Source organism: Leopardus geoffroyi, chromosome B4 (assembly GCF_018350155.1).
Source record: "Leopardus geoffroyi isolate Oge1 chromosome B4, O.geoffroyi_Oge1_pat1.0, whole genome shotgun sequence".
NCBI lineage: Eukaryota > Metazoa > Chordata > Mammalia > Carnivora > Felidae > Leopardus > Leopardus geoffroyi.
In genome coordinates this window covers 4629626-4655721 of record NC_059341.1, presented here as the reverse complement: position 1 = coordinate 4655721, position 26096 = coordinate 4629626, and the positions used below count along the sequence as shown (strand labels likewise).

Below are 26096 nucleotides of genomic sequence, written 5' to 3'. Positions count from 1 at the left end.
AGCCTGTTTCCGATTCTGTGTCTCCCTCTCTCTGCCCCTCCCCCGTTCATGGTCTGTCTCTCTCTGTCCCAAAAAAAATAAATAAACGTTGAAAAAAAAAAAAAATTAAAAAAAAATGCTGAGAGAAGAAATTTTGGAAAAGAGGCATATAAATGGGCCTAGGAAGTGTGCACAATGTGGGGGGATCTCTGTCTTATGTTAATGCTTATGTTAGTGCCTCAGAGGCACTAGATAAACACAATGATTTATCCTGTGCATATCAACAAGTGTCTCTCCTGGGCCATCGTGGTGCTTCCGGAAGAGGCCCATGGAAAGAGGGGCGACAGCGCGGGTCTGAAGGATATGTACGGGTCCACCAGCAGGGACTCCCTTTCACCGAGGCGAGGGAACCACTGGCACTGCTGAGTGTCCACCCTGCCAGCAGTTGAGAAGGGACGATGAAATCGGGACCGTTGCCTGAGCAGACGTGGCGGCCAGTCGACTACGTCGGACCCTGCTACTACGGTGGGCATGATTCGGCCCAGCTGGAACTGACATCTCCACTGGACGCTGGATTTCCTCCTCTATCCTCAGGACCTCCGCCAGCACCGTCCTTTCAGGGCTTGTACAGTGCCTGCTTTACTTCCGCGAGACCCTACCCAACACTACTACCTCAGACTTACGGGCCCGTTTCATAGCAAAGGAGTTACAGCAACAGAAAGGTAATCAACCACCCGCTCTTCCATATACCCCGCTGGTTCTTCCATATACCCCGCTGTCCAGAAGCAGACAGCTTAACAGAACGATGGAATTGCCTATTAAAGCGTTAGCTATTCTAGCAGCTCAGGGTTAAAATTCTGCAGTGTTGGAGCACTGTCCTTCAGAGTGTGATACACGTGAAACGGCCTATATATGGTGCTATGTCCTCCACAGCCGTCACACTTGGTCCTAGGAATCAGGGGGCGGAAGCAGAATTGGTCCCTCTCACCACCACTCCCAGATGTGGTGTTTCCCAGTTACAGCCTGGCTCTGGAGCCACCAAGGCTCAACAGAGATAAACAAACTAGAGGCTCAGACCCTCGAGGATGAAGTGGGGCAAGCAACTTGGACCCACCGACGTGCTGGCCAAGGCTGAGGGAGACCTGTTATGGCAGCAGGGGAGTAAGGTGTTCCTGAATCACGCCTTTGTGCAGCAGCAGGGACTGTAACTTGTTCCCGTGTACAAAAACTTCTGCAGAGATGGTGGCACGTCACGACCCAGAAGTCTCTGTGACAGACTGGACTTAAAGGGGTGCGTGAGCACATCTGAACAGTACAAGGAGCTCACAGTATCCTCCTCCTCACACCCCCTAACCCTACCCCTTAATCAGTTGCATATGTATCAATCGCGTGTTCTGTTCTAGGGCTTCTCGAGTGCATCACGAACGTGCAACCTGCAAATACGAGGGTGTATATACCCTATGGGGCAACGTGGACCCACGTGCCAAGTCAACAACTCACTCTGGTATTGGCATTTCCTCCTTTTCCCAGTCCCTTATTTCCCCCCAAAATATCAGCACATGAGCTTTGCCTTAGGTTCTACTTTCTGGGAGAAACCAAGATTAAGACACCCATATTTTTAATCTGAGGAGGCATCAGCAAGCGGCACCAGCCATCAGCTGAGGGTGAGAGAAATCTATCACGGGCAGTGGAGGAGTAAGACAATGTGTTTTCATCATGACTTCCTTGCAGGACTTACTTATTAGAGGCCGATCAGGGATGCACCATCCATACCCCCTACAGCCACCCCCACTTTATCAGAAAAGAACTGAGAAATAAAGCTGTTCGTGTTGGGGGCCTATCGTTCTATGAAATGAGACTACTCTTTCCACTCTGCAAGCCTTCCTTCCCTTAGGAACTCTCAGAAGGAGAGTGGGCCAAGATGGCACTCACCCTACATGAATTTCTGGTTCCTCTAGTACAAAGCCCAGAGGTGAGATTGAAGATATGGTCTTGCTGGGATGACTGCATGTGGGTGGGCAAAAACCAGCATGTATTGGAAGGGTGCACGGTATGCTACTTGCTAGAGGTTGTCCAAAAGATGTGGCTACTCTTGCAAGAGACTATCAATATTTAGGGAGGGTTCACAGGAATGGTTATCAACATTTGATGGAGCCATTGCTCATGTAATCTCATCCAGTAAGGCAAAGAGACTTTATTTCTGCTCCCCTCTCCTTGCCTAACATCTTGGAGGAGGCTGGGTTTCAAAAAAGTGGAGACATATGCGATGAGCAGTCTCTCTGTCTCCTCTACACATTTCTAGGGCCACTGACAGATACAATCTATGCCTCCACTGGAATGTAAGCTTCATGAGGGCAAAGACTTTGTTCTGTTCTCTGTGTCTAACACTTAGTAGGAGCTCAATAATAAAGGAAGGAAGGAAGGAAGGAAGGAAGGAAGGAAGGAAGGGAAAGGGAAAGGGAAAGGGAAAGGGAAAGGGAAAGGGAAAGGGAAAGGGAAAGGGAAAGGGAAAGGAAGGGAAGGAAAGGAAAGGAAAGGAAAGGAATCGGAGGGGAGGGGACAGGAAGGGAGGGGAGGGGAGGGAAAAGGAGGAGGGGAGGGAGGCAGGCCGGCCAGCCAAATGTGCTGAAGAGTGGAGAAGAGCTATGAATCAAATTTGAGATTAAAGTTTTATCGTTAAATACAGAAAACAGAGGTTTAGAATGGTTACATAATTTACACAAAATCACATAAGTAATAACAACTGGTTAAGTTCACAAGTTTGCAACTTCTAAACAATCTTTATTGGCCTTAGCATAACTTCATTTGATTTATGGCTTATTTTATATTAGTTAACAGAGCAAACAGAAGGAGAGGTTAAAAGCAATATAAATAATACCTCTAGAAAGGTAACAGAGGACAATACATCAAGGAAAATAAATACTACTATGGGAAAACAAAACAAAAAAATTAGAGATCTTGGAAATATTTGTTAAAATTGTCAAAATTTTATCTATTGCCAAAATAGAAATGTCAATAGTTCAGCTAACTAGTAGAATAGACACTAGTGAGGCATTAGCAAGCTAGAAAATGAAGCTGAGGAATTCTCCCAGAGAAAAGCATACAAGATTAAAGAGATGGAAACAACAAAAAAGAGTTAATAAACATAGTTCCAGATTTTCTAAAATCTTCCTGAGTTCTAGAAGCAAAGACTAGACAGTGAGAGGATGAAAATAATCTAAAAACAAGAAAATTTCACAAGGCATTTCTGAAATAAATATAATTCTTTACAATTAGAGGCTCTGAAAAATGCCAAATAGGATGAAAATAAAATTTAACTAAAACTCTCAAACTGTAAAAATATTAAATAAATGATCCCACCAAGAGACAACAACAAGAGACTAAAAAACAAAACTGCAACATACATAATAAACCAGAGGTAAATATCCATATGACATAAAGAACTCAAATTACTTTTTTCCCTTTTTCTCACATTAAAAAAAAAACAAAACCATGATGAAATGTACATAAAATTTACCACTTTAACCACTCTTAAGGGCACAGTACAGTAGGGAGAGTTCAGAGGCATTAAGCACATTCACATTGTTGTGCAACCATCACCACCATCATCTCCTTCTGTCAACTTCCCAAATGGAAACTGTATACATTAAACTTTAACTACCATTTCCCCTTTCCCCAGCCCCAGGTAACAACTTATATTTTTTACCTCTATGAATTTGACTATTCTAGCTACTTCATATAAGCAATATCATACATTTGTCCTTTTGTGTCTGGTTTATTTCGTTTAGCATGTTTTCAGGGTTCATCCATATTATAGCATGTATCAGAATTCCTCTTTAAAGCTCAATATTCCACTGTATGTATATGCCACATCTCATTTATCCATAGGAAATTTCTTTTTATTCCTAATTTGTTGGGTGTTTTATTTTTTTTAAATCATGAAAGGGTGTTGGATTTTGTCTAATGCTTTTTCTGCATCCATTGAAATGATCACCAGGCTTTCTCCTCCTTAATTCTGTTACAGTGGGATTATTACATTGATTGGTTTTCATGTGTTGAACCATCCTTGCGTGGCAGGAATAAATCTCACTTGGTCTTAGTGTATAATTCTATTAATATGCTGAGTCCACTTTGCTAGTATTTTCTTGAAGATTTCCACATCGACACTCATAAGGGATATTGGTCTATAGTTTTCTTTTCTTGTAGTATCTTTGGCTTTGGTATCAAGGTATTGCTGGCCTCAAAGAGTGAGTTAATAATTGTTCCCTCCTCTTCAATATTTTGGAAGAATTTGAGAAGGATTGGTGTGAATTCTACTTTAAACATTTGGTAGAATTCACTAGTGAATCCATCTGGTCAATGGCTTTTCTTTGTTGGGAGGTATTTTGGTTACTTATTCAGGCTCTTTAATATACAGATCTATTCAGATTATCTCTATGATTCAGTCTTGGGAGGTTATGTGTTTCTAGGAATTTGTCCTCCTCACCTAGGTTATGCAATCTGGTAGTGTAAAATTGTTCACAGTTCTCTCTTATAATCCTTTTTATTTCTGTAAATTGGTAGTAATGTCTCCACTTTCATTTCTGATTTTAGGTATCTGAGTCTTCTCTCTTTTATTAAGTCACCTAAAGATTTGTCAGTTTGTCGATCTTTTCAAAGAACCATATTTTAATTTCATAGACTTTTCTCTATTGTTCTATTCCCTAATTTATGTAATGCCCCCTCTAATCTTTATTATTTCCTTGCTTCTGCTAGCTTTGAACTTCGCTTGTTCGTCTTTTGCTAGTTTCTTAAAGTGTGAAGCTAGATTGCTGATTTGAGATCTTTCCCTTTTTAATGTAAGAGTTTATAGCTATACATTTCCCTCTTAGCACTGCTTTTGCTGTATCCCACTAGTTTGTTATGTTGTGTTTTCGTTTTCATTTGTCTCAAAGTATTTTCTAACTTTCTTTATGATTTCTTCTTTGAACCATTGGTTGTTCAATAGTGTGTTGTTTAATTTCTACATACTTGTGAATTTCCCAGTTTACCTTCTGTTATTTCTAGTTTCATTCCATTGTAATTGCAAAAATATTTTGTATAATTTCAGTCTTTTCAAATTTATTAAGGCTTATTTTGTGGCCTAACATACAGTTTATCTAAAGACTGTTCTGTGGGTACTTGAGAAAAATGTATACTCTGCTCTTAATGGATAGAGAGTTCTTCTGTGTATGTCTTTTAGGTCCAACTGGTTTATGTTCAAGTGCTGTATTTCCTTATTAATTTTCTGTCTGGTTGTCTATCACAATTGGCAAAAATTTAAAAGATTAAGAAAGTCCAGGATTGAGAAGAGTGTAGAGATATGTTTATTATCATACACTGATAGAGAAGTTTAAATTTGTCAAATTATTGGAAGGCAAGTGAACAATATTATCAAAACTGAAACTTGCAACCCAGCATTTCCACTTCTTGACATCTGTATTAGAGACATAGCAACAGTTCCTCCTTTGTGCACAAGGAGAAGATACACTGCAGCATTATTTTTAATATAGAAGAACTGGAAAATATACTAAAGTACCACTGCTAAAGGATTGGTTAAGTAGATTATCACACTCTAGACTATGGAATACAATATGGCAACCAAAAAAGAATAAGGCAGCCTTATATAGTAACGACAAGAGACAAAGAGAAAAAGCAAGCTGTAGCACATGTACAGGACAATCTATAGGTCACCATTATACACATTGTGTGAAAGTACGTAAATAAACAGAAAAGAACCTGGGACACATCAAATAGTAACTGGTTACTTCAGAGGATGAAGGTGACACAAGGAAACTTAAAAATTTTTTTTTTTTTTACATTTTGAACAAGGACAGTGCATCCTTGTATTACTTTTGTAATTAAAAAAGGACACAAGCATTTAAATGCACCTATCAGTCCAGGAATGATTTACAGTGGTCTAGGAACAATTAAGCTTAAGGATAAACAGCTCTGGATACTTCAATGGCTTCTCAGAGCATTATCAGGAATAATTGTTTTACATTTTACTTTTATGTTTTTGGCTAAGAACCATTTTCCTATATCTATCTTCTGTTCCTCTTCACTTTCATCACCTATACTAGCAGCTGGCTTTATTTTTTGGACCTCTGTCGAAAGAGAAATCATGTTTTATTGTGTTATCTTACAGGGCGGCCAGTAGAGATCGTAAGTTACATCAAAATGCAAGATGGAGGGCAGTAAGCTATTCATAAATGAAGCCACTAGGCTTTAGCCTGCCAGCTAGCCTCAAACTACTCAAATCTGTGCCTCAGAATAACTGCCAATTACCAGTCATGGTTCTAAGAGGTGGGTTTCTCAAAAGTAAGATTGTATTAAACCAGGAATTGACAAAACACAATTATAATTCTAAACAATTGCAAATGCTTTTAAAATAATTTATTAGGAATAATATACGTAACTCATTATTATGTTTAACCTAAAATTTACAGAGTATACCAATACTCAAAGTATAACCTTTTGGTATACTATTTAACTTATAAGAAATGAGATCCCTAAATCTGGCCATTCTGAAAAAGAACAAACCATTTATGTATTTTAGAACATTCTTTTGAAGTATTCCGGTTTGTTTTTTGATCACTGACGATCAGAGTTAAAGAACTTTAGTCATAAAATATGACACAGTATTACTCATCCCAGTATTACTTTACATTAATAAAGTAAAAAGTCACTTTGGACTCTTCCTATCAAAAGAAAAGGGCAAGGTTATGGTTGCTAACAAACAGCTGAGAAACACCTTCGGAAAACAAATACTGTGTTCCTTTTTAAAAATAATTTTCTACATAATATAGTAGTAAGGCAAACTGATAAAAGATAGTTCTAAAATTTTACTTAGAGACAAATTTGATAAGCAACCACAATTTCAACAAACAGCCAATGATCTACTACATGACAATTTGTTAACATCGGTATTAAATTGTTAGTGTGAGAGATCCAAAATCAAAATATATAACACGATGCTCACGTTACATGCTTATCTAAGTCCAAAGTCTTATTTCACTTATTTGACCTATACTACTTTATCTGTTCATTCACTAAATATTTACCAAGCATCTATTATGTGTCAGGTCATGTGGCTAAGGTGACTGGAGTATAGAGGTAAATAAAGTAATGGTTCCCAGCAACAGGCATCAAAAGATTATACAAACTGATTATATATTTAGCTTATTACATAATAAAACTGCTGTATTTAGAGGAAAGGCCAGGCAGAAAACAGGGCTGGGGGAGCTGGCAGAGTATCTGTTTCATGGTGTGTTTCTGGGGAGAGAGACAACTTTAAGAATGTCACATTCTAGGGGCGGCTGGGTGGGTGGCTCCGTCGGTTAAGGGTCCGACTTTGGCTCAGGTCGTGATCTCACGGTTCTTGGGTTCAAGCCCGCGACGAGCTCTGTGCTGACAACTCAGAGCCTGGAACCTGCTTCTGATTCTGTGTCTCCCTCTCTGCCCCTCCACCACTTACGCGCTCTCGCTCTCTCTCTCTCTCTCTCTCTCTCTCTCTCTCTCTCAATAAATAAACATTAAAAAAAAGTCACATTTTCAGTTTTCAGCCGTGGCCATACCGCAGAATCACCCAGACATCTTCAAAAACAAACACAAAACCTAGATGTTCTCAGGTCCCAACGTCACCCATCCTTACTCTCCTGCCCCCACACTCAGGGTGTCTGGGACAGGGCTTGGCAGCCCCCTCCTCCCCCAAAAGCTCCCCAGGTGACTCTGGCCTGCAGCCAGAACTGAGTCGTTATTTTCAAGGTGTAAATACAGCTTAATGCTTCTGTGATGATCAGAACTTTATTGCTGACCCTCTTTCCTTCTCAAGAAATCTCATTTACTCCTTCTCTATTCATTTCTCCCTACCTAGGGCGTTCATGGTTCAACCAGCCCAGGTTGGTGGGGGTGGGATACAGGGAGAGGGGTAAGACTCTGGGAAGGGCTCCTGGAGATAATGACCTCGTGGGGATAGGCAGGCATTCTCCAGGCAAAGAAAAGGAATAAGGACGTACAAGGGAAAGGAAACAGGAAGTATGATAAAAGAAATTTTGGAGAGACAGAGTAGGGGAACCCATCATAGTGGGGATTACATGTTACACAAGACATTTGGGTTCTGTCTTTAAAGCAATGAGTGGCTACTGAAAGAATTTAAGCAAGGTACTGAAAAGACCAAAGACAGATCAATAAGGCATCAGAAAGAGGCTACAGGCAGGGAGGCCAGTTAGAAGGCTATATTTTGGAAGCAACTGGATAAAGGGATCCGAAAAACAGGACTGTGATCTGGCTTAAAGATTCAGACCAGGGAGTCATCCGTTACAGACGGTGAATCTGGCGAGTGAGTGAGCTCTCCAAAGAAAGAGCATACGTAAGAAGAGACAAGCGATGAAGACAGAACCTGTCTGCTCTTCTCATCTCCACAGCCCCACTCTTGCTCCAGGCCTCCATGCCCGGTGCCAGGACCTCATGGACTGGCACTTTCTACACAGATGGAGGGACCATGCTGTGGAAGATCAGTTCAAGACTCCACAATGTCATCCCTGTTGATTTTCAGATGAATGAACTCCAGCCGAAAATCTTCAGCCTTCAAATTAAGGGACCAATGAACCCTCTATACTACTTCATGTCTTAGTTCTTCCTCATATATTTCTTAAAATTTTCTTTAATGTTTACTTTTTTGAGAGAGTGAGACAGAGCACAAGTGGGGGACGGGCAGAGAGAGGGGGAGACCCAGAATCCCAAGCAGGCTCCAGGCTCCCAGCTGTCAGCACAGAGCCCCACAGGGGGCTTGAACTCACTAACCCCGAGGTCATGACCTGAGCCCAAGTCGGCCACTCAACTGACTGAGCCACCCAGGCACCCCATTCCTCCTATTTTTCTTTGGCTCTTTCAAAATAATTTGTTTATCGTTCCTTACACATAACTGATTTTAATTCTTGACATTTATAGATGCTTCTTCTCTCTCTGCGGTTGGTTTTCCCCAGTTCGTGTTGGCGTTCATAAAAATCCAGCTCTAAATTAAAACCTCCCCAAATCTTCTATTTCTCTCTCCCATTCCTCCTCCTAACACCATCATACTTCTGTAATCTATGCAGATAGGGTTTTGTCAGAGGCTCTTGTTTCCCGTCTGTATGTAGTCTTATCTGTAAGTTTAAGTATAGGAACTGAACATTGTGGGCACTCCATAAGTGTTTGTGGAATTAAAAAAAAAAAAAAAAAAAAAAAAAAGAATAAAAGAAAGAATTTAGACCAAACCCTAGTGAAGTTTTGAGGATACAAAGAGGTTGTTATTCAATAAATTATTTCAAATTCATTCTTTATCACAGTTATACATGATTCCTTAGGTTTGGAACAAATAGAGACTACAAAGCATAGGATGCAGTTGGGATTGGTTAATGTAACCAAACTTTTATAAGGACTTCTTTCTTGAATATAATTCCTCAATTTGAAGAAGTTAACAGTAGTATATGCAAATGTGTAACTATTATCCTAAACTTGATAAATTTTGAACGACAATAAAAGCTTATCTTTTGGCTAGTTGATGAGTATTAGTATCAGTTCATAATATAAGATCTATCCTAAAAATTATAGCAATTCAAATAATTCCAGTAAATTCAATGTCAATAAAATCTGCTAAAATTGTATTAGGTTTAGAGGAAAGCCGAATTTGCCTTTCACCACATCGGGAGACATAACTCTGTGACTAGGGTGGTGTTAGTGACATAGTTTTACAATTTTTCCAAATCCTTCCATAAAAACATACAGAACAAGGACAACAAAACCAAACCCCAAAGTCAAAACGTACAGCACCATGTAATAAGGTACACACCCCCATGAATCCAAACATACAAGTTATTGTGGATAAACTAGTAACAACTAACTGTATGATAACCTATATAGTATCAGCAGAGAAAAACAGCACCTGTCATGTTTGAGTACAGAAGAATCTCCAAACTATCAATAGCTACTCACTGCAAAGTGAGGCAGGCCATTTTGAGCACAGTAACTGAAACTGGAAAGGGTTTCATCTACTCAAGGGTGGCAGTAATGGGTTCATGGCTGGAACACGTGAGCTTAGAAACCCTCAAAGCTCCCTTCCAAGACAAAACCCTACACTATGGTGCAAGTTCTGGGAAGAGATTTCAAGTAGAGTGGAACAGAGGTGACAGATATACGGGAAAGAGCAAGTTTAGATAAAAGTTGAGGAGGAAAACAGGTCCTGAAGAACTCAGAGTGTATCTGTATTTATCATTTCTTTTTTTTTTTTTTTCAACGTTTATTTATTTTTGGGACAGAGAGAGACAGAGCATGAACGGGGGAGGGGCAGAGAGAGAGGGAGACACAGAATCGGAAACAGGCTCCAGGCTCTGAGCCATCAGCCCAGAGCCTGACGCGGGGCTCGAACTCACGGACCGCGAGATCGTGACCTGGCTGAAGTCGGACGCTTAACCGACTGCGCCACCCAGGCGCCCCTGTATTTATCATTTCTTAAAGACAAGAGAAGAGGAAGCTTTAGAGTCTGAAAGCTAGAAAAGCTCTGTGGACTCATTCTTCCTTTCGAAAACTATTTTCACATAATAATGACCAACAGAAAAGGAACAGTCAAATCCCATATGAAGTTTTCGTAAGAAAAAAAGTATAAGGGAAAAAAATAATACCCCTACAAAAAATAAAAGCATGGTAGAAAAACATGCTCACAAAAAACTCTAATATTCCAAAATTAGCTATAAAAGAGCAGACCTCAGAATTAGAAAGGTGGCAAAATTGAGGAAAGAATTAAAAATAAATGAAAATATCCAAAACGTGAAATCAGACAAAAGGAATTCCTGAATGTCCTTTCAATGGATTATCTCGTTTTCTAGAGCCACGTACCTTTTGTCTGATTTACTATCTGTTACTGATTAGGTTTCCTGCAACTCTGTCAGGGTAGATGTGAGCTGAATACCGACAGCAATGCAAATACATTTTGTAGGTAGAGACGGAGATGAGGACACTAATCTGTTCTGCATCTAATTTAATTTAGCAATCTCATTCCACCGTTCTTTCTTTCAGTAACTGGAAGACTTCAGTGTTTCCTATAGTCCTTTGATTGGCTTTACCATTCTGTTGGTTCATTCATTAATATGTTAATTAAATCGTTGACCGGTCTTCTCTCTTTATTTATTTTTTTTTTTAAATTTTTTTTTTTTTCAACGTTTATTTATTTTTGGGACAGAGAGAGACAGAGCATGAACGGGGGAGGGGCAGAGAGAGAGGGAGACACAGAATTGGAAACAGGCTCCAGGCTCTGAGCCATCGGCCCAGAGCCCGACGCGGGGCTCGAACTCACGGACCGCGAGATCGTGACCTGGCTGAAGTCGGACGCTTAACCGACTGCGCCACCCAGGCGCCCCAAGGTCTTCTCTCTTTAAAGTAAACGGAAAAAAAAAAAAGAAAAAAAGCAGCTGGAGCACCTCGCGCAGCCAACAGAAAACACAGACTACAGCGAAAGGAAGAGGCAGTGTTTCCCCACAAACCTCTTGTCTGCCAGAAAGTGACGAAGCGACGGCTATGAGACCCCCATGGTATCAGCCTCTGGGCACAAAGGAGCGGAGGGAAGGCGACTGGGCTTCTCCGCCGGCCCTGATAACAGGGGAGCCACTCTCTGGCACCCAGTAGTCTAACCTGAGAAGGGTCCCGTGATCAAACTCTCAGGCTGAGGGCAGGGACCCTCTCAAGCAATAAGGTGAGCAGTCTGGTGGAACTCACAGCACTCTGAGAACTGCGAGGAGGAGGGTCCAAGCAGTGAACAGGGCAATAGAGGCAAAGACCAGAAAAAGCTCAGACAGAAAAAGGAGGGAGCAGAAAAGAAAGGTCTCAGAAAGCATGAGGCTCTCCTGTGACAAACCACTGGGTGGCTCAGTCGGTTAAGCGTCTTGTATTTCAGCTCAGGCCATGATCTCTCAGTTCCGGAGTTTGAGCTCCACATCCCCATCGGGCTCTGTACTGGCAACACGGGGCCTGCTTGGGATTCTGTCTCTCTGCCCCTCCCCTGTTTGTGCTCTCTCTCAAAAATAAACTTTAGGGGCGCTTGGGTGGCTCAGGGGGTTAAGCGTCCGACTTCGGCTCAGGTCACAATCTCAAGGTTCGTGGGTTCAAGCCCCGCGTCGGGCCCCGTGCTGACAGCTCAGAGCCTGAAGCCTCCTTCGGATTCTGTCTCCCCCTCTCTCTGCCCTTCCCTTGCACTGTCTCTCTCTCTCTCAAAAATAAATAAACCTTAAAATAATTTTTTTTAAATAAACTAAAAAAACCCCCCAAACCAAAACCACCTCCTGAAGACACCAGAAGAGGGAGCTCTGGAGGGATGAAGCCGAACAAGGGCTGCCAGGGCCCACTCCTCCTCCCCTGACCACAGGGGAACTGACTGCACGTAACAAAAGAGCAACAGAAAATCATAAATCCCCTTTAAAGCTATTATAAGAAGGCAGAAAATGTGAAGTAGAATAATTTGTCTATAGCATAAAATCAAAAAGGAGATTATAGAAGCTATGAAAGAACATCAAACTCAAAAATTAGGTGGGTAGAGAACGGAAGATGTGAAATGAGGGGAGAGAAAAAAAAAAAAACAAGAAAAATTATTTCAGAACAAAAAAAATCAGTCTACTGCATTAAGAGAAAAAGACAAAAAGACAAGTTTAAAAATAGATATATAAAGAGATAAATATTTTGAGACGAAGTAGTAAATATAAAAGATTTTTAAAATCCATGCTAAGTATAAAGGGCAGGGAGGGAAGACAAAACAGTGGAATAGAAAAAAAAATGACAAAAATGGTAAGAAAAGATGTTCCTAAAATAAAAGAGGACTCAAAAGTATATATTTAGTGAAACTTTTCAACAGTGGCACTTTATGCAGAAAACAATGGAGTGAAATATTTGCTTATCCAAGGAAGAAAACGTGAGTCATGGATTTCAGTCCATCCGAACTAGCCTTCAAGTACAACGACTGCAAACAAACCCACACGGACATTCAGTAACTCATGTAATCCTGTTCCCATTAACGAGTCCTCTGCATTTACTCGCCTCTATAGCAGGGGTCAGCAAACTCTGTAGAAAGCCAAAGAGCAAATATTTCAGTCTTGGTAGGTCAGATGGTCTCTGTCACTGCCACTCAACCTCTGCCACTGCAGTGTTTTAAAAAGTAGCCATTAACAACATATGTGAATCACTGAGCAGGTCGGATACAGTTTGTGGACCAGAGTTTGCTGACCCCTCTGCTAGGGAATGAGCTTCAGACAATCCACAACCTAGGAAGGCACGGACACAAGGTGCTGAGCACTCGTGCAGATTTACCCACAGAGCTAAAGTCTAAGTAATGGTTATCAGGGTACACGGCACAGTTTGTGATGCCTACGTGCTCTGTTCTTCTAGATATGGTAAAAGTATTTTTAAGAAATGGAGAATGGTTGGGGCGCCTGGGTGGCTCAGTCGGTTAAGCGTCCGACTTCGGCTCAGGTCATGATCTCGCAGTTCGTGAGTTCAAGCCCCGTGTCAGGCTCTGTGCTGATGGCTCAGAGCCTGGAGCCTGTTTCAGATTCTGTGTCTTCTTCTCTCTCTGACCCTCCCCCGTTCATGCTCTGTCTCGCTCTGTCTCAAAAATAAATAAACGTTAAAAAAATTAAAAAAAAAAAAAAAAAGAAATGGAGAATGGTGAATGTACTTGGAAAGTAAAATAAGCACTCAATATTTTAAATGTACCAATGTAGAATCGAGAGATATTACTTAATTTTATTAACAGGAGAGAAGGAGATGAGGGAGAAGAGGTGTTAGTTGATTAAAATATGCTCATAGGAATAAACCAATTTACAAGAGCTAAAAAGGGGAAACTGAAGGCAAAAATAACCAAGAGAACGAAAACATGAACCTTGCTATATAAAGACATATCACAGCAAAAACACACAAGCAAAACAAACAAGGAAATAAAAAAGAACACATGATGAAAGACAGCATGCTGTTTAGCCAGAAAAGTGAAATATACGGAACATATATGCAATTGCTTATATTTTTAAAAAGGGAAAGAATAAACCATAATATTTGAAAAAGAAAAAAAGGATTTTGTATGAAAGAAAGATGTAGGGTAGAAGATCCAGGAATAGAAACAAGAATCTTGTGGAGCTGACTTTGAAATTCCATACAATTTTATTACATGATTAAGTTAAAAAAAATTTTTTTATGTTTTTATTTTATTTTTGACAGAGAGACAGAGTGTGAACAGGGGAGGGGCAGAGAGAGAGAGAGAGAGAGACAGAGAGAGAGAGAGAGAGAGAGAGAGAGAGAGAATATGAATCTGAAGCAGGCTCCGGGCTCCGAGCTGTCAGCGCAGAGCCCGATGTGGGGCTTGAACTCACAGACTGTGAGATCATGACCTGAGCCGAAGTCGGATGCCCAACTGACTGAGCTACCCAGGCACCCGGAAGAAAAATCAAATTTAAGAAGTAGTAGTTCTTAAAAATTGAAAATAAAAAGGAACAAGTAGGTTTCTGGCATAATTACACATAGAAAAGTCTCAGTTAAACAATTTAAAAACACAGTAATTTGTGTATACTTACTATACCATTTAAGTAAAAATAAAAAAATCTGAAAAATAAAACATAAAATGTTTTCAGTAATTGTCTCATTTATGTAATGCAGTAGTGATTTGCAGTAATGTAGACTACTTTGAACTGTGAGTAAATCAAGTGAATAATTATGTCAGTGTCCCTAAGACTGAGATTTTTGGTGTGGCTGAGAGCTCTAGATAGTAATATCGACGCAAATTAGTAAAAATACTTTAGCCTTGAATTTGAAATATCAGTATAAACTCATAATTTATTTCTTTATCTGAAAAAATGACATATGTTTCCTATCTCCGTCCATTAAAAAGGCACAGAAACAAGAATGAATAAAGCAGCAAGGAGTGTTCAGAATGCCCTGGTTTAAGCCTCTACCATTTCCTAAGGAAACCAGGGTTTTTAGAAATGACCACTGACACCGGGTATGGAGCAGAAACAACAACAACGACAACAACAACAAGGGGCACCTGGGTGGCTCAGTTGGTTAAGCAAGTATCCAACTTCAGCTCTGGTCATGATCTCGTGGTTTATGAGTTCAGCCCCACGTGGGGCTTGGTGCTGACAGCTAGGACCCTGGAGCCTGCTTCAGATTCTGTGTCTCCTTCTCTCTCTGCCCCTCCCCTACTCACACTCTGTCTCTCTCTCTCTCTCTCAAAAATAAATAAACATTAAGAAACAACAACAGCAAAATGTACAAGTGGGCCTGGAATAACTTGTCATCCTGGGAGAAAAGGAGGCTGGGCTTAAGTGTCTAGATATGAGGTGAGGGTCATGTCAAAAGGATACAGGAAATCAATACACTGCATTCCTTAAATTTACATTATGCTGTATGTCAATTATATCTTAAAACTGGGGGAAAAGGGGACATAGAAGCCATCCTGAAGCAGCATCCAGTGGCCAAAGATGGGATAATTTAAGCACTGTAAGAGTAGTAACTGAAATAGATCAAAGCACAACAAATGTACAAATATCCATAAGTTCATAGTCATATAGAAAAATCATTAATTACGTTTAGAGAATTTTAATGAATAAAACTCATTTCTTTTGAAAACTGGTAAAGGAATCAAGCACTTACCCTCTTTTAGTGTAGGTAAGTACCTCACAGTAACCAAATGGTTGCTGAGGGGAACTTTCTTTTTATGGAAGTGTTCCCATTAATAAAAATGACTGATCAAGGCATGATATCCACTTAGCAACCTTCAATGAATAAATAAATCTAGGCAATGATAATTAACTCATTTTGATAATAGCACAAAATGATTATCATATACCTCTCGAGGGAAGTACGCAGCCCAAATCAATCTCGATCTATCCGTTTAACAGAAATAAAGGAAAGAGAAGGACAAAAGAAATACCATGGAGCTATGAAAAGCTCTACACATCATTTCCTTTTCGACAACAAAAAACTGCAAGAAAGCAAAAAGCTAGAGAGAGAACCTACATATTAAACCCACAGAACCTATCAAGAGACATATAATCACAACGTATAGACTTTATTATGAATTTCAACTCCAGACAAAATGAACAAATAAATCCAAAACAGAAAAAGGTGTCAGATAAATCAAGGCAGTGCGAGCACCAAATCTGATGATACAGAGAAAATGATACAACCTAAAGGATTTGCTTCAAAATAATCCAGGGGCGAGTAGCCGAGTAGACAGAGAAATGACTGTCATTTGATCGTATGATGGTAACTGCTGAAGTTGGGGTAAACAAAAGGAGGATCATGTTTAAGTAGATTTGACCATGGATTTTACTGCGGCAAACTATGAAATACTGTCCTATTTCTGTACGTGGTCTGATTTGAAGCCTACCGAAAAAGGGTTGCCATTTCATCCTTTTTTTTTCTCTTTGAATACAAGATTTTTTAATGTAACTGAAACTGTTTTGCAAAAAGTCCAACACTTAAAACACACAATTCTTCCATAAAGACATTACGTATGTTCGCGCCTATGCGCGCGCGCGCACACACACACACACACACACACACACACACACACACACACAGGCCTTGCTGGATCTGGTAAAATGTTGATGGGCAGACCTATAAAACACCTTGTCTTTAAAAACAAGTAGCAGCTGCCATCATTAAACATGATGCCAAACATTTAAAAAATCTCACTTAAAAAATGTATAACCTTTACATAACAATCTTTAAAAAAGGTTCTTAAAACTGAGATGATTCTGTAAAATTTGGCAACCTACAAAAATGGACTAAGTAATTCCGGGGACACCAGGTTTGGGGACTTAACTACAGTTTTACATAAAGGGATACACAATTATTTTCAAGTGTGCCCTGGAGGTTAGTTTGTGATAGGTCACACATTGGAAATGCGCAGCCACGTCTGACCTGCAGACGAGCTGTTGGGCTTGCACAGTCTAACACCTAAAGACCCGGAGATTTCACGTAACAATCCGGATTCGACCGTCCTACAAGCAGCACCGGGAGAGAGCACGGCAGCAGGTGGCGCTTCCAGAAGGGCACACTCCTCTTTTTCACCACAGTCCCTACCTTCCCTGTAGGGTAGGTAGGGCCGGGCCCCTTTACGCAGGTGAGTGGGAGATCACTGGCTGAAGCCCCACAATGTTCTGAGGGAAGCTTTCGCCTCATTTTTAACAAAGAAGTGGACACAAAAAAGACAGTATCTGTAAAAGCCAGTATTATTCGGTTTTGCGCTTTTTTTTTTTTGCACTTAGACATTTTTTAAACGTTAGCATTTGTTATTCTTACAGCACAAGAAGAAACACTATCTGCATATTTTTAAATACTTTAAAAATTTTTTAAAGTGTTTTTAAATTTTTAAATTCTTTCAGGGCAGTAAGGCTTACCTTCAGATCAAGGCTGTTAAGGCTTATGACATCATCATCTTTCTCTCTCCGCTTTCTTTTCTGTATGAAACAAAAGATTTCATTCTTATACAGAAGGAATGCATGTTACTTCATTAAACAGACTCCATAACACCGGAAAAATCACGTTAAGAAAGTGAAGCTGTACTCATAAGGAAATTATTTCTATGAGGGATGCCAAATCACCTCTAGCATATATACTGTTTAAATAGCCCCCTTGACTGAATCATCTCATGCTGCGAATTTCCATTCCATTAAAAACCCTTAGGTAAAGTTTTTTCAGAACAGAACTCTTATGTAAGTCGAGGGCTGTCTGTACTTGTAAGAGAAAAAGTAAAACATGTTTTAAACACAAAGGCACCAATTTTTTAAAAAAGGGAACACACATTATTTATCCTATAGAGGGAGGAGGGTCTTCACTAGGAAAAAAAATACCGTTTTCTCATGGCCCAAAGTAATGAAGACTTGTTGCCTGAAGCAGGATTTATAAGCTAAGACCAACACGCTCCTAGTCATTAGTCGTTGTCCTCACTCGGCCTGCTGGTGCCTGTAGCGGCAAAACTGTGCACAATCTTTAATTTCTGTCTTCTCTCACTATTGAACGATGCCTCAGTAACACATCACCCACCCACACCTCAAAATAACTTTTCAGATTCACCAGTGACACAGCCTAGCTCTCGGAATTCTCAAAACCGACCGGCCAGGGCTCCCTTCCAGGACCTGGCTCCACCCCAAGGAGAAACTGGGGGGCACGGAATCAAAATCGAGCAGGATAGGGACAACAGGACAAAGGAAAGATAAAGTCCAGATGGAGGTGGGGAAAATTGATGGAGCCTGGAAATCTCAGAAGGCACCACAAAAACAAGAAGAAAGGGAGCTCTGTGAAGTCAGAAAAGTTATCTGAACCGAGCCTCTTTGTAAAGTTTTCAGAAAAACTAAATCCACATTAAAATGAACAGAAAATTCTGAGTCAAATCCTACACAAAGTAACTCCAAGAAAAAAGAGAAAAGGGCAAGAATAACATCCCTACAGGGAATGAAAACACCTCAGAAGGAAATGCTGAAAAAAGCAGAGCAAAACTATGACGTACTATTCCAAATTTAGCTAAAAGACATTAAGAAAATGGAAGAAGACGTGAGAGAACAATATATGTCAATCAGGATCGGGAAACACTAAAGAAATGAAGGGACAAGAAATCTTTATTGACCCTAAGGTCATATCCAGAAGATCTGGAAAAACTGAATACGATCCTCACTTTGAAAAGCAAACTAAGCAAAAATCCTGCATGTGTGTATCTTATATGTGAGGCTGTGTGTGCTTGTAAATAATTGCATGAGCAAAAAAAAATTTTTAAAAAGGGGGCTCCTGGGTGGCTCAGCTGCTTGAGCGTCCAACTCTCAATTTGGGCTCAGGTCATGATCTCACAGTTGGTGGGTTCGAGCCCCACATCGGGTTCTATGCTGACAGTGTGGAGCCTGCTTGAAATTCTTCCTCTCTCTCTGCCCCTCCCTTTATCTCTCAAAATAAACAAGTAAACTTTAAAACAAAAATAATTGTATCAGCAACACAAAGGGACTGATAAGGTATCGCTGACTCGGCTTAGAGTGGAGGTGCTGGGGTGGAAGGACTGACGGGAGAGGAAGGACAGGAGCAGGAAACTGCCAGGCAAAAACAAGTGTACTGAGGGAAAACTCTCATACATGACTGTATTTATGCATTTATGTAAAACCATATGCATGTGTTAGCATATGTATAAAGAAATTTAACAGATTTCAAAACATTCTACCGTGTTTTCTTTCAAATATTTTGAAGTTGAGCTTTTCACATGGATATATTCCATCCGCCTGGAATTTGTGGGTGCCTGGTATGAAGCGGCACAGCTAGCTGCCCCCCCCCCCCCCCCCCCACTACCATGTGCCGTAAGCACGGCTCCTCGGTCAGCTCTCATCCGCACGCCACGTCCCGGGCTCTCTTTCTCACCGCAGGTCTGCCGACTACACCCGCACCCACGTCACGTGCCCGTAGTTACCGTACCTGTGGAGGAAGTCTTAGCAGCCCACACGAAGTAAGACATTCCCCGACTTTCACATGCTGTCCTGGGCCTTTGACTTTTCTTCCTGAATTGTAGAACGAGAGCTCTAACACTCGAGTGGGTTTTCTATCAGAACTGCACTGAATTTATAAATATGAAGTGTCCTGACATTTTAATCTTATTGAGTCTCTCCTTGCTTGACTCTCTCCATTTAATTTGGTGTCTATGTTCTTTATTAACGCTTTCCAATTTTTCCCATAAAAATCTCACAGCTCTTTTCATAGATTTATTCAATTTTATAAACTGTTTTTGTTTCAATAAGAGCATCTTTATAAATTACATTTAATCGAATATTGCAAGTGAATATACCTTCTGTTGAATTCTTTTTATAAATTTTATAGCCAGTTATCTTGCTTGAACTCCTATTAGTTCTAACAGCTGCTATTAATATTCTCTTGGATATTCTGTGTAGACGGTCATAGTGTCCCTAAGTAAAGACATCCTACTGTCTCTCTTGGATATTCTATGTAAACAGTCATATTGTCCCTAAGTAATGACATCCTTGTGTCTCCTCCTTTCTAATGTGAACAGCACTTGTTCTCCTGTCTTACTGTGATTTTTGCAAAACCAAGTTTGGAGATATTTCTCTACTAAAGCTTTTCTGTTTGAGTTTAGACTTGTCATCTCGTAAGGGAAAGAAACCAAGATGAAAAAAGTTTCAGGGACGATATAGAATTGTATTAAAGTCAGGAAACTCTTGCTATGAATGCTTTACTGACCAACAATACATGTAATTTGTATAAGAGTACAGAAATCTTAAAAGAAGTCCCCAAGAGAAATATAAATTAAATACAAAAGAACAGAATACAAATGAATATGTATTGCCGAACCCAACAGCACACAATCAAGTAAAGCTTTGCAAACTAGAAACAGAATGATTTTTGCTATTTCCCCCAAATAAGGAAACATAAAAATCATGCTCTATTTGTACATGTTATTTATAGAATTATAAGGTAATGAATTTTTAATTATAAACAATCAATTTTCTGGTGTGAAGTTTGCACAGTTAGATGCCTCTGTAAATCTCATTCTAAAAATAATGAAATAGTCCCTCTATGCTAGGATGACTAATAACAGAAAATAATTCATTCATCATATATACTATCTGCAATCATTTTTATACTTTTCAACCAAGAAAAAAAGCTGTAAGACTATGTACGTAAAAACAACTTCATGTTTCATAATATATTCTCTTAATTTTCACACTGGTAGGACTAAGAGGAAGGACTGCATAAGGCTAAAAATAAATAGATCTGGTACTTTTCAAGATATATTTTGTATTTAATTGAAATAAATTTTTACCTTGTTAGCAGAAAAGAATTACATCAGGCCACCAAAGATGTAACTTTGTAACAGTTACATTTACATACATTTACATACAAAGATGTAACAGTAACTCTAGACCTCAAGATACTCAGATAAGTACAGACAAGTGAATGGTACACCAGACTGAAAGACAACCTAAGAATTAATCCTATCAGTGTCTTAAAATAAAAAACCTAGTTTGCTACTCACCAAAGTGAAGTCCCAATGGGGGCCAGGTGTTAAAAATGTGAAGGAGCTACCTCTCCGAAGGGAATGTCTGTAAAAAGAAAATTCAAGCAATAAATAAATTGAGAGTAACTTCAGTAACATAAAGCAGTAGACACATAAAAAGCTACTTTTTTCATAGGTTCAAAATTGTTTAAAGCAGCTTTATTAATCAGTCAATTGTAAAAATAAAAATGAGGGAATGCAAAAAAAAAAATCGGGGTGTAAGTTCTGGTCACTTTTAGAATCTTTATAAAAGTGAAAGGGCCTTGATAAAATTAATAGACAAATTAAAAATAATTCACCAAACCAAGCAGGGTTATTTTAGAAACATATACATGATTCAGTAGTAAGTAATCTACTTATACAGCATATTAAACTAATAGGATAAATAAGAAGCAATAAATGATGCAAAAATTGTCTAATAAAATTCAACATGCACACCTAATATCTTAAGAACAAGAATAAAAGGATGCTCAACATAATAAATAAAACCCAAATGCAATTAATTTGCATTTGTTTACATCTCTTCCATGTACTGATTTTTTGAAAAATTATGGTTTAATTAACCAGAGTGGGGGAAAAAAAAGAACTCTGAATAACTATATCCAAGACAAAGATCTCAAGCAAGATTAAAATTTGACTAGGATTTTGTCTGTTACTATTAAGTGACAGATTTTTCTTCTGTGTTATTTTTCCATTCAATGTAAGGAATTAAGTAAGAAAATCCTTATAACAAAAGCTGTCTTCACCATTATAAAATATAAACCTCTATGTTTGTGAAACATGTAGAAAATCACAAAACATACCTCGCACAGGAAATACAGCTTATAAACTATACTTACCGTTAACCACTTCAGATGTAAATAAATATAAAATAGGTTTTCCCTCATATCGAAATAAATGAAAATTAAAGGAGAAAAGCAAAGGGTCTTTATTTAGAGCTTGCTAGAGGCGAGGGAGTCCCCCACCATCACTGACCCAAAGGCAGACCCAAAGGCAGGCGAGAGTGGGAAGTCTTCACGGTGGAGAAAAGGGAAGGCTTCAGGTGTGCCCAGATGGGACGCTATGGGCCCGGAAGCTGAGGTGAGTGCGCTTCCTCTGCGATTGCCTGGGAATACACATTGGGCTTGTTCTGATTGGTTCAAAGTTGGAAGGAGAAAAATTAGGGAATCTGACAGTTACTGATGAAGCCTGGCCACTGTGGGTTGACTGTTACAAAGTTATTGCTCAGCTTTCTGGATTCTAAGGCCATTCTCCATTTGTATATTCATTCCACTTCTCACCCTTGATCCTCACGGTCTTTGTTCACTATAAGTTACAGAAATACCACAGATGGCTACTACACCCACAAGAATTTGCAAGCTTAAATCAAATACGAGGGCTTTGGTAGTTTTCTAAGCTAAATATAAAGCAGAAGTTTGTTTGTATTTTGACAAGGAACACAAGGGAAAATGGCTACAGGGAGAAAGAGGATATTAAAAAGGCTTCACAGAAGAATCGACACTTGAGTAATACTAAAGCTGAATCTGAGAAACAGCAATTAGCAAAGTATACAAGAGCTTTTTGGGGCTTTTTGGGCAAAGGGAACAGCACACGTTAAGGGAGAGTGAAACGAATTATATTCGAGAAACTGTAGGTACAATAGTTCTTATCTTTGCGTATCAAAAGAAATAAGGAAGGGCCTTCCAGAACAACCCTTAAAGAGAATGGACTTGATCTTGAATATGTAAGGTGGCAGCTGTCAGCTATGGAATTCTAAGTAACAAGAAGGATGAACTGGAAGAAGGCAAGACTGGTCAGAAAGACCAGTTAGGAGGAAGCTCCACTACTGCTTCCAATAGATGGTAAGGGGCTAACGCAATAGCAGCGAAGTTAGAAGCAGATTAGAAAGAGGGTTCAATGACGAAACCGGTAGACCGTTCCTCTTCCTCCCTATGCCGGTTCAGTTCAGTGTCTACCAAGGTTGCTGACATTGGGAAAATACAATTCCACTAATAATAATTAGAAATAGATGCTGAAAGATCTTAAGGCATTTAAAGCAAATATTTCCTAAAAAATTATTTGTGAAAGATTAAAACACAGCAAGCCTTTTATTACTCTTAAAGCTGTTTTTTTTTTTTTTTTTTTTTCTGACAGCCTCTTTAGAGGAGCTAGATAACTTAAGAACTAGTTTTCCTTGTCACTGCAGAAAAAGTAACAATGAAGACAATGGTATGATTCTTGATAAACCACTAGAAGAGGTACCGTATTTAGGTTAAACCAACTGACATCTGAAATAATTATAATCCATACGACTAAACAAGTCGTACAGGTTTATAAGGTTTTATAAGGTTTCATAGGGAAAAACGGGACCTTCATACCATATGTATCCATTGATCACACTTTCTAAAAACACTGCTCTCAGTTCTGTCAGACACTATGTGGTTCGTGAGATCATCAGTGGGGAACTGTGCTGAGAAGCAGCAATTAGGATTTCTCAGAAGATTATTTTTAATCGAATGCAAATATTCATTACAAAGTAGTAATCATGGTGGCACTTAAAATATTCAGTAAGTACTTCCTTAAGACAAGTGTTGAGGAGAGCACAAAACCAAAGTTACTCATTTCTCTAGAATCAACCAAACTGACCCCAGAATGAATTTGATGTTTGAAAGCTGGGAAGAAAAATAGGTCTTAGGAATTTTAAATAGGTCCACTGGAAAAATACTTCTTCCAATCAGATGGCAAGATTCTTTCCAGTACAAGCTGTAATCAGTTTTACAGTAATAGGCTATTTTTTCCCAAGTCAATAACAAGCACCTATTTGTTTTGAATACTCATGGAAAAAAAGAACCCAATAAACAAATTGTGCCCAGAAATCATGTAAGCCAGCGCCAACTTTTAAAAATCTTGGAAAGACATGCAGTCATCTTTCACAGGGGTCAGACTCCAAATGTAATAGCTATTTTAGATCCTTGTGGGAAAAAATGTTTGATTTCATGAAGCAAAAAGGTTATAAGTGGCCTTTTCAGAAAATACTAAGTACAGTCCATTTGAAAAGGTACTAACAGCCGAAATAAGAACTCCATCTTCTTAGTAATTTGTGTCCGATCCCTTTTCTACACATCCAAACAATTACAATGCTTAAAACATAAAATAAACATGAAGGAACAAGCTTGGTGTATTAAACCATGTTTTCTATTAATCCCATTGGGATTATTCCTTGGCCTCTAACATCCGTACTTCCTTTCCTACCTTTTGGTGTGGTTGTGAACAATGTAAATTATTTTTACACTGAACTAGTTTTGGTCTAAACAAAACATAACTACAATTATAAAGTTGACGTTCAAAAAGGAAAAAAGTTCGTTAATTCACTCTTAAACCAAATTATGTTTTCAAAGATTATGATTTGTGTCATTGCCCTCCTCTATCATGGCACGTAATTAAGAGCTAAGTTGAATTATAAGGAGTGGAAAGGTAGCTCAATGAACATTTTCATGAAATGTACCAGACAACATAAGTGAGATAATTCTTCCAATTAAAGGGGAAAACCACAAAAATGTAAAGATCCTGGTTTACTTATAATAAGGTAGATATTTAGGGGTTTACAATGAAAAACAACCAAAATGAGTTAGCAAAGTAATGTTTTTAAAAAGCGAGCAAAATAGAAGGACTAAAGATAGGAATTTAGCCGACTAGGTCCCTGACATTAGCAATAAGAAGACTTGAGGCCTGGGGCACCTAAAACATGAAAAAGTGTAACTGAAAACTGTTTGTGATGCCCCCGAAGCTGCTACGGAAAATTAGCCCCCGTGTGGTAAAACAAGAAAAGAATGCAGCAGTTCTGAAGGACACTGGTCCCACACACAGCAGTGCAACGGCAGTAAATGACTCAGCCTAGTTACAGACTACTTACAAACTCCTGAAATTTAAAATCTGAATCTATTAATGAATGCCAAGGGTACCATGGATGTAGAAAGAATGATGAAAACTATTCTCTGTAGTTAACATTTGTGGATGTTTGGGATGCTGAACTACTCAGGTTCTCAATTTCTTGGCAAATTAGGCAAGACATAATGACAGATATTATTAAAACAATTCATTTACTTGGGTCAATGATCTGATGTACTGGACTGTTTGGACTGCTTTGCATCTTCGCTATTAGGAAATGATCTCTTTCGCTTCATAAAGGTGATGCAGGAGCTGAAACTTAAGTAGACTATATCCCTTACCCTAGTGGGGTTTTCTCAACTTTGTTATCTGTTGAGCCCCAAATAATAGATACACCTTGGATCCTCTCTAGTCTAGAACAACACAGAGCATCTAGAAGCCAGCACACACACATTCCAGGTATCAAAACGTCCTACACCAATACTCAAACTATTACATAGTGTCTTTATAAGATTCAATTCCAATATCCTTATCAGGTTGCCTTGCCCATAGCAGGGAATTCAGGGGAGAGGGCACAGGGGATAACAGCGGCAAGTAACGGTGAGGGAAGAGAACAATCTCTAAAAGCATACATATTTAGAAATCTAGGACTTTGGAAAACAGTTTGGCAATTTCTTAAAAAGTTAAACACAGGGGCACTTGGGTGGCTCAGTCAGTTAAGCGTCCAACTTCAGCTCAGGTCATGATCTCACAGTTCGTGGGTTCCAGCCCCACATCAGGCTCTGTGCTGAGAGCTCGGAGCCTGGAGCCTGCTTCAGATTCTGTGTCTCCCTCTCTCTCTGCCCCTCCCCTGCTCACACTCTGTCTCTCTCTGCCTCTTAAAAATAAATGTAAAACATTTTTTAAGAAATAAAGTGGTCAGGGGCGCCTGGGTGGCGCAGTCGGTTAAGCGTCCGACTTCAGCCAGGTCATGATCTCGCGGTCTGTGAGTTCGAGCCCCGCGTCGGGCTCTGGGCTGATGGCTCAAAGCCTGGAGCCTGTTTCCGATTCTGTGTCTCCCTCTCTCTCTGCCCCTCCCCCGTTCATGCTCTGTCTCTCTCTGTCCCAAAAATAAATAAACTTTGAAAAAAAAAATTAAAAAAAAAAAAAAAAAAGAAATAAAGTG

At 39.4% G+C, this 26096-nt stretch overlaps 1 protein-coding gene across 1 annotated transcript in view; it reads right to left on the bottom strand.

Annotated features, from left to right (window-relative positions):
• NET1 (neuroepithelial cell transforming 1) overlaps positions 1–26096 on the bottom strand; it is a 61090-nt gene that overhangs the window by 21233 nt on the left and 13761 nt on the right. Inside the window, exons 2-3 of the mRNA XM_045466096.1 lie at positions 21044–21110; positions 17418–17477 (exon numbers count right to left, since the gene is read on the bottom strand). Coding sequence (XP_045322052.1) covers positions 17418–17477; positions 21044–21110 — 127 coding nt within the window. The remainder of the gene's footprint in view (positions 1–17417; positions 17478–21043; positions 21111–26096) is intronic.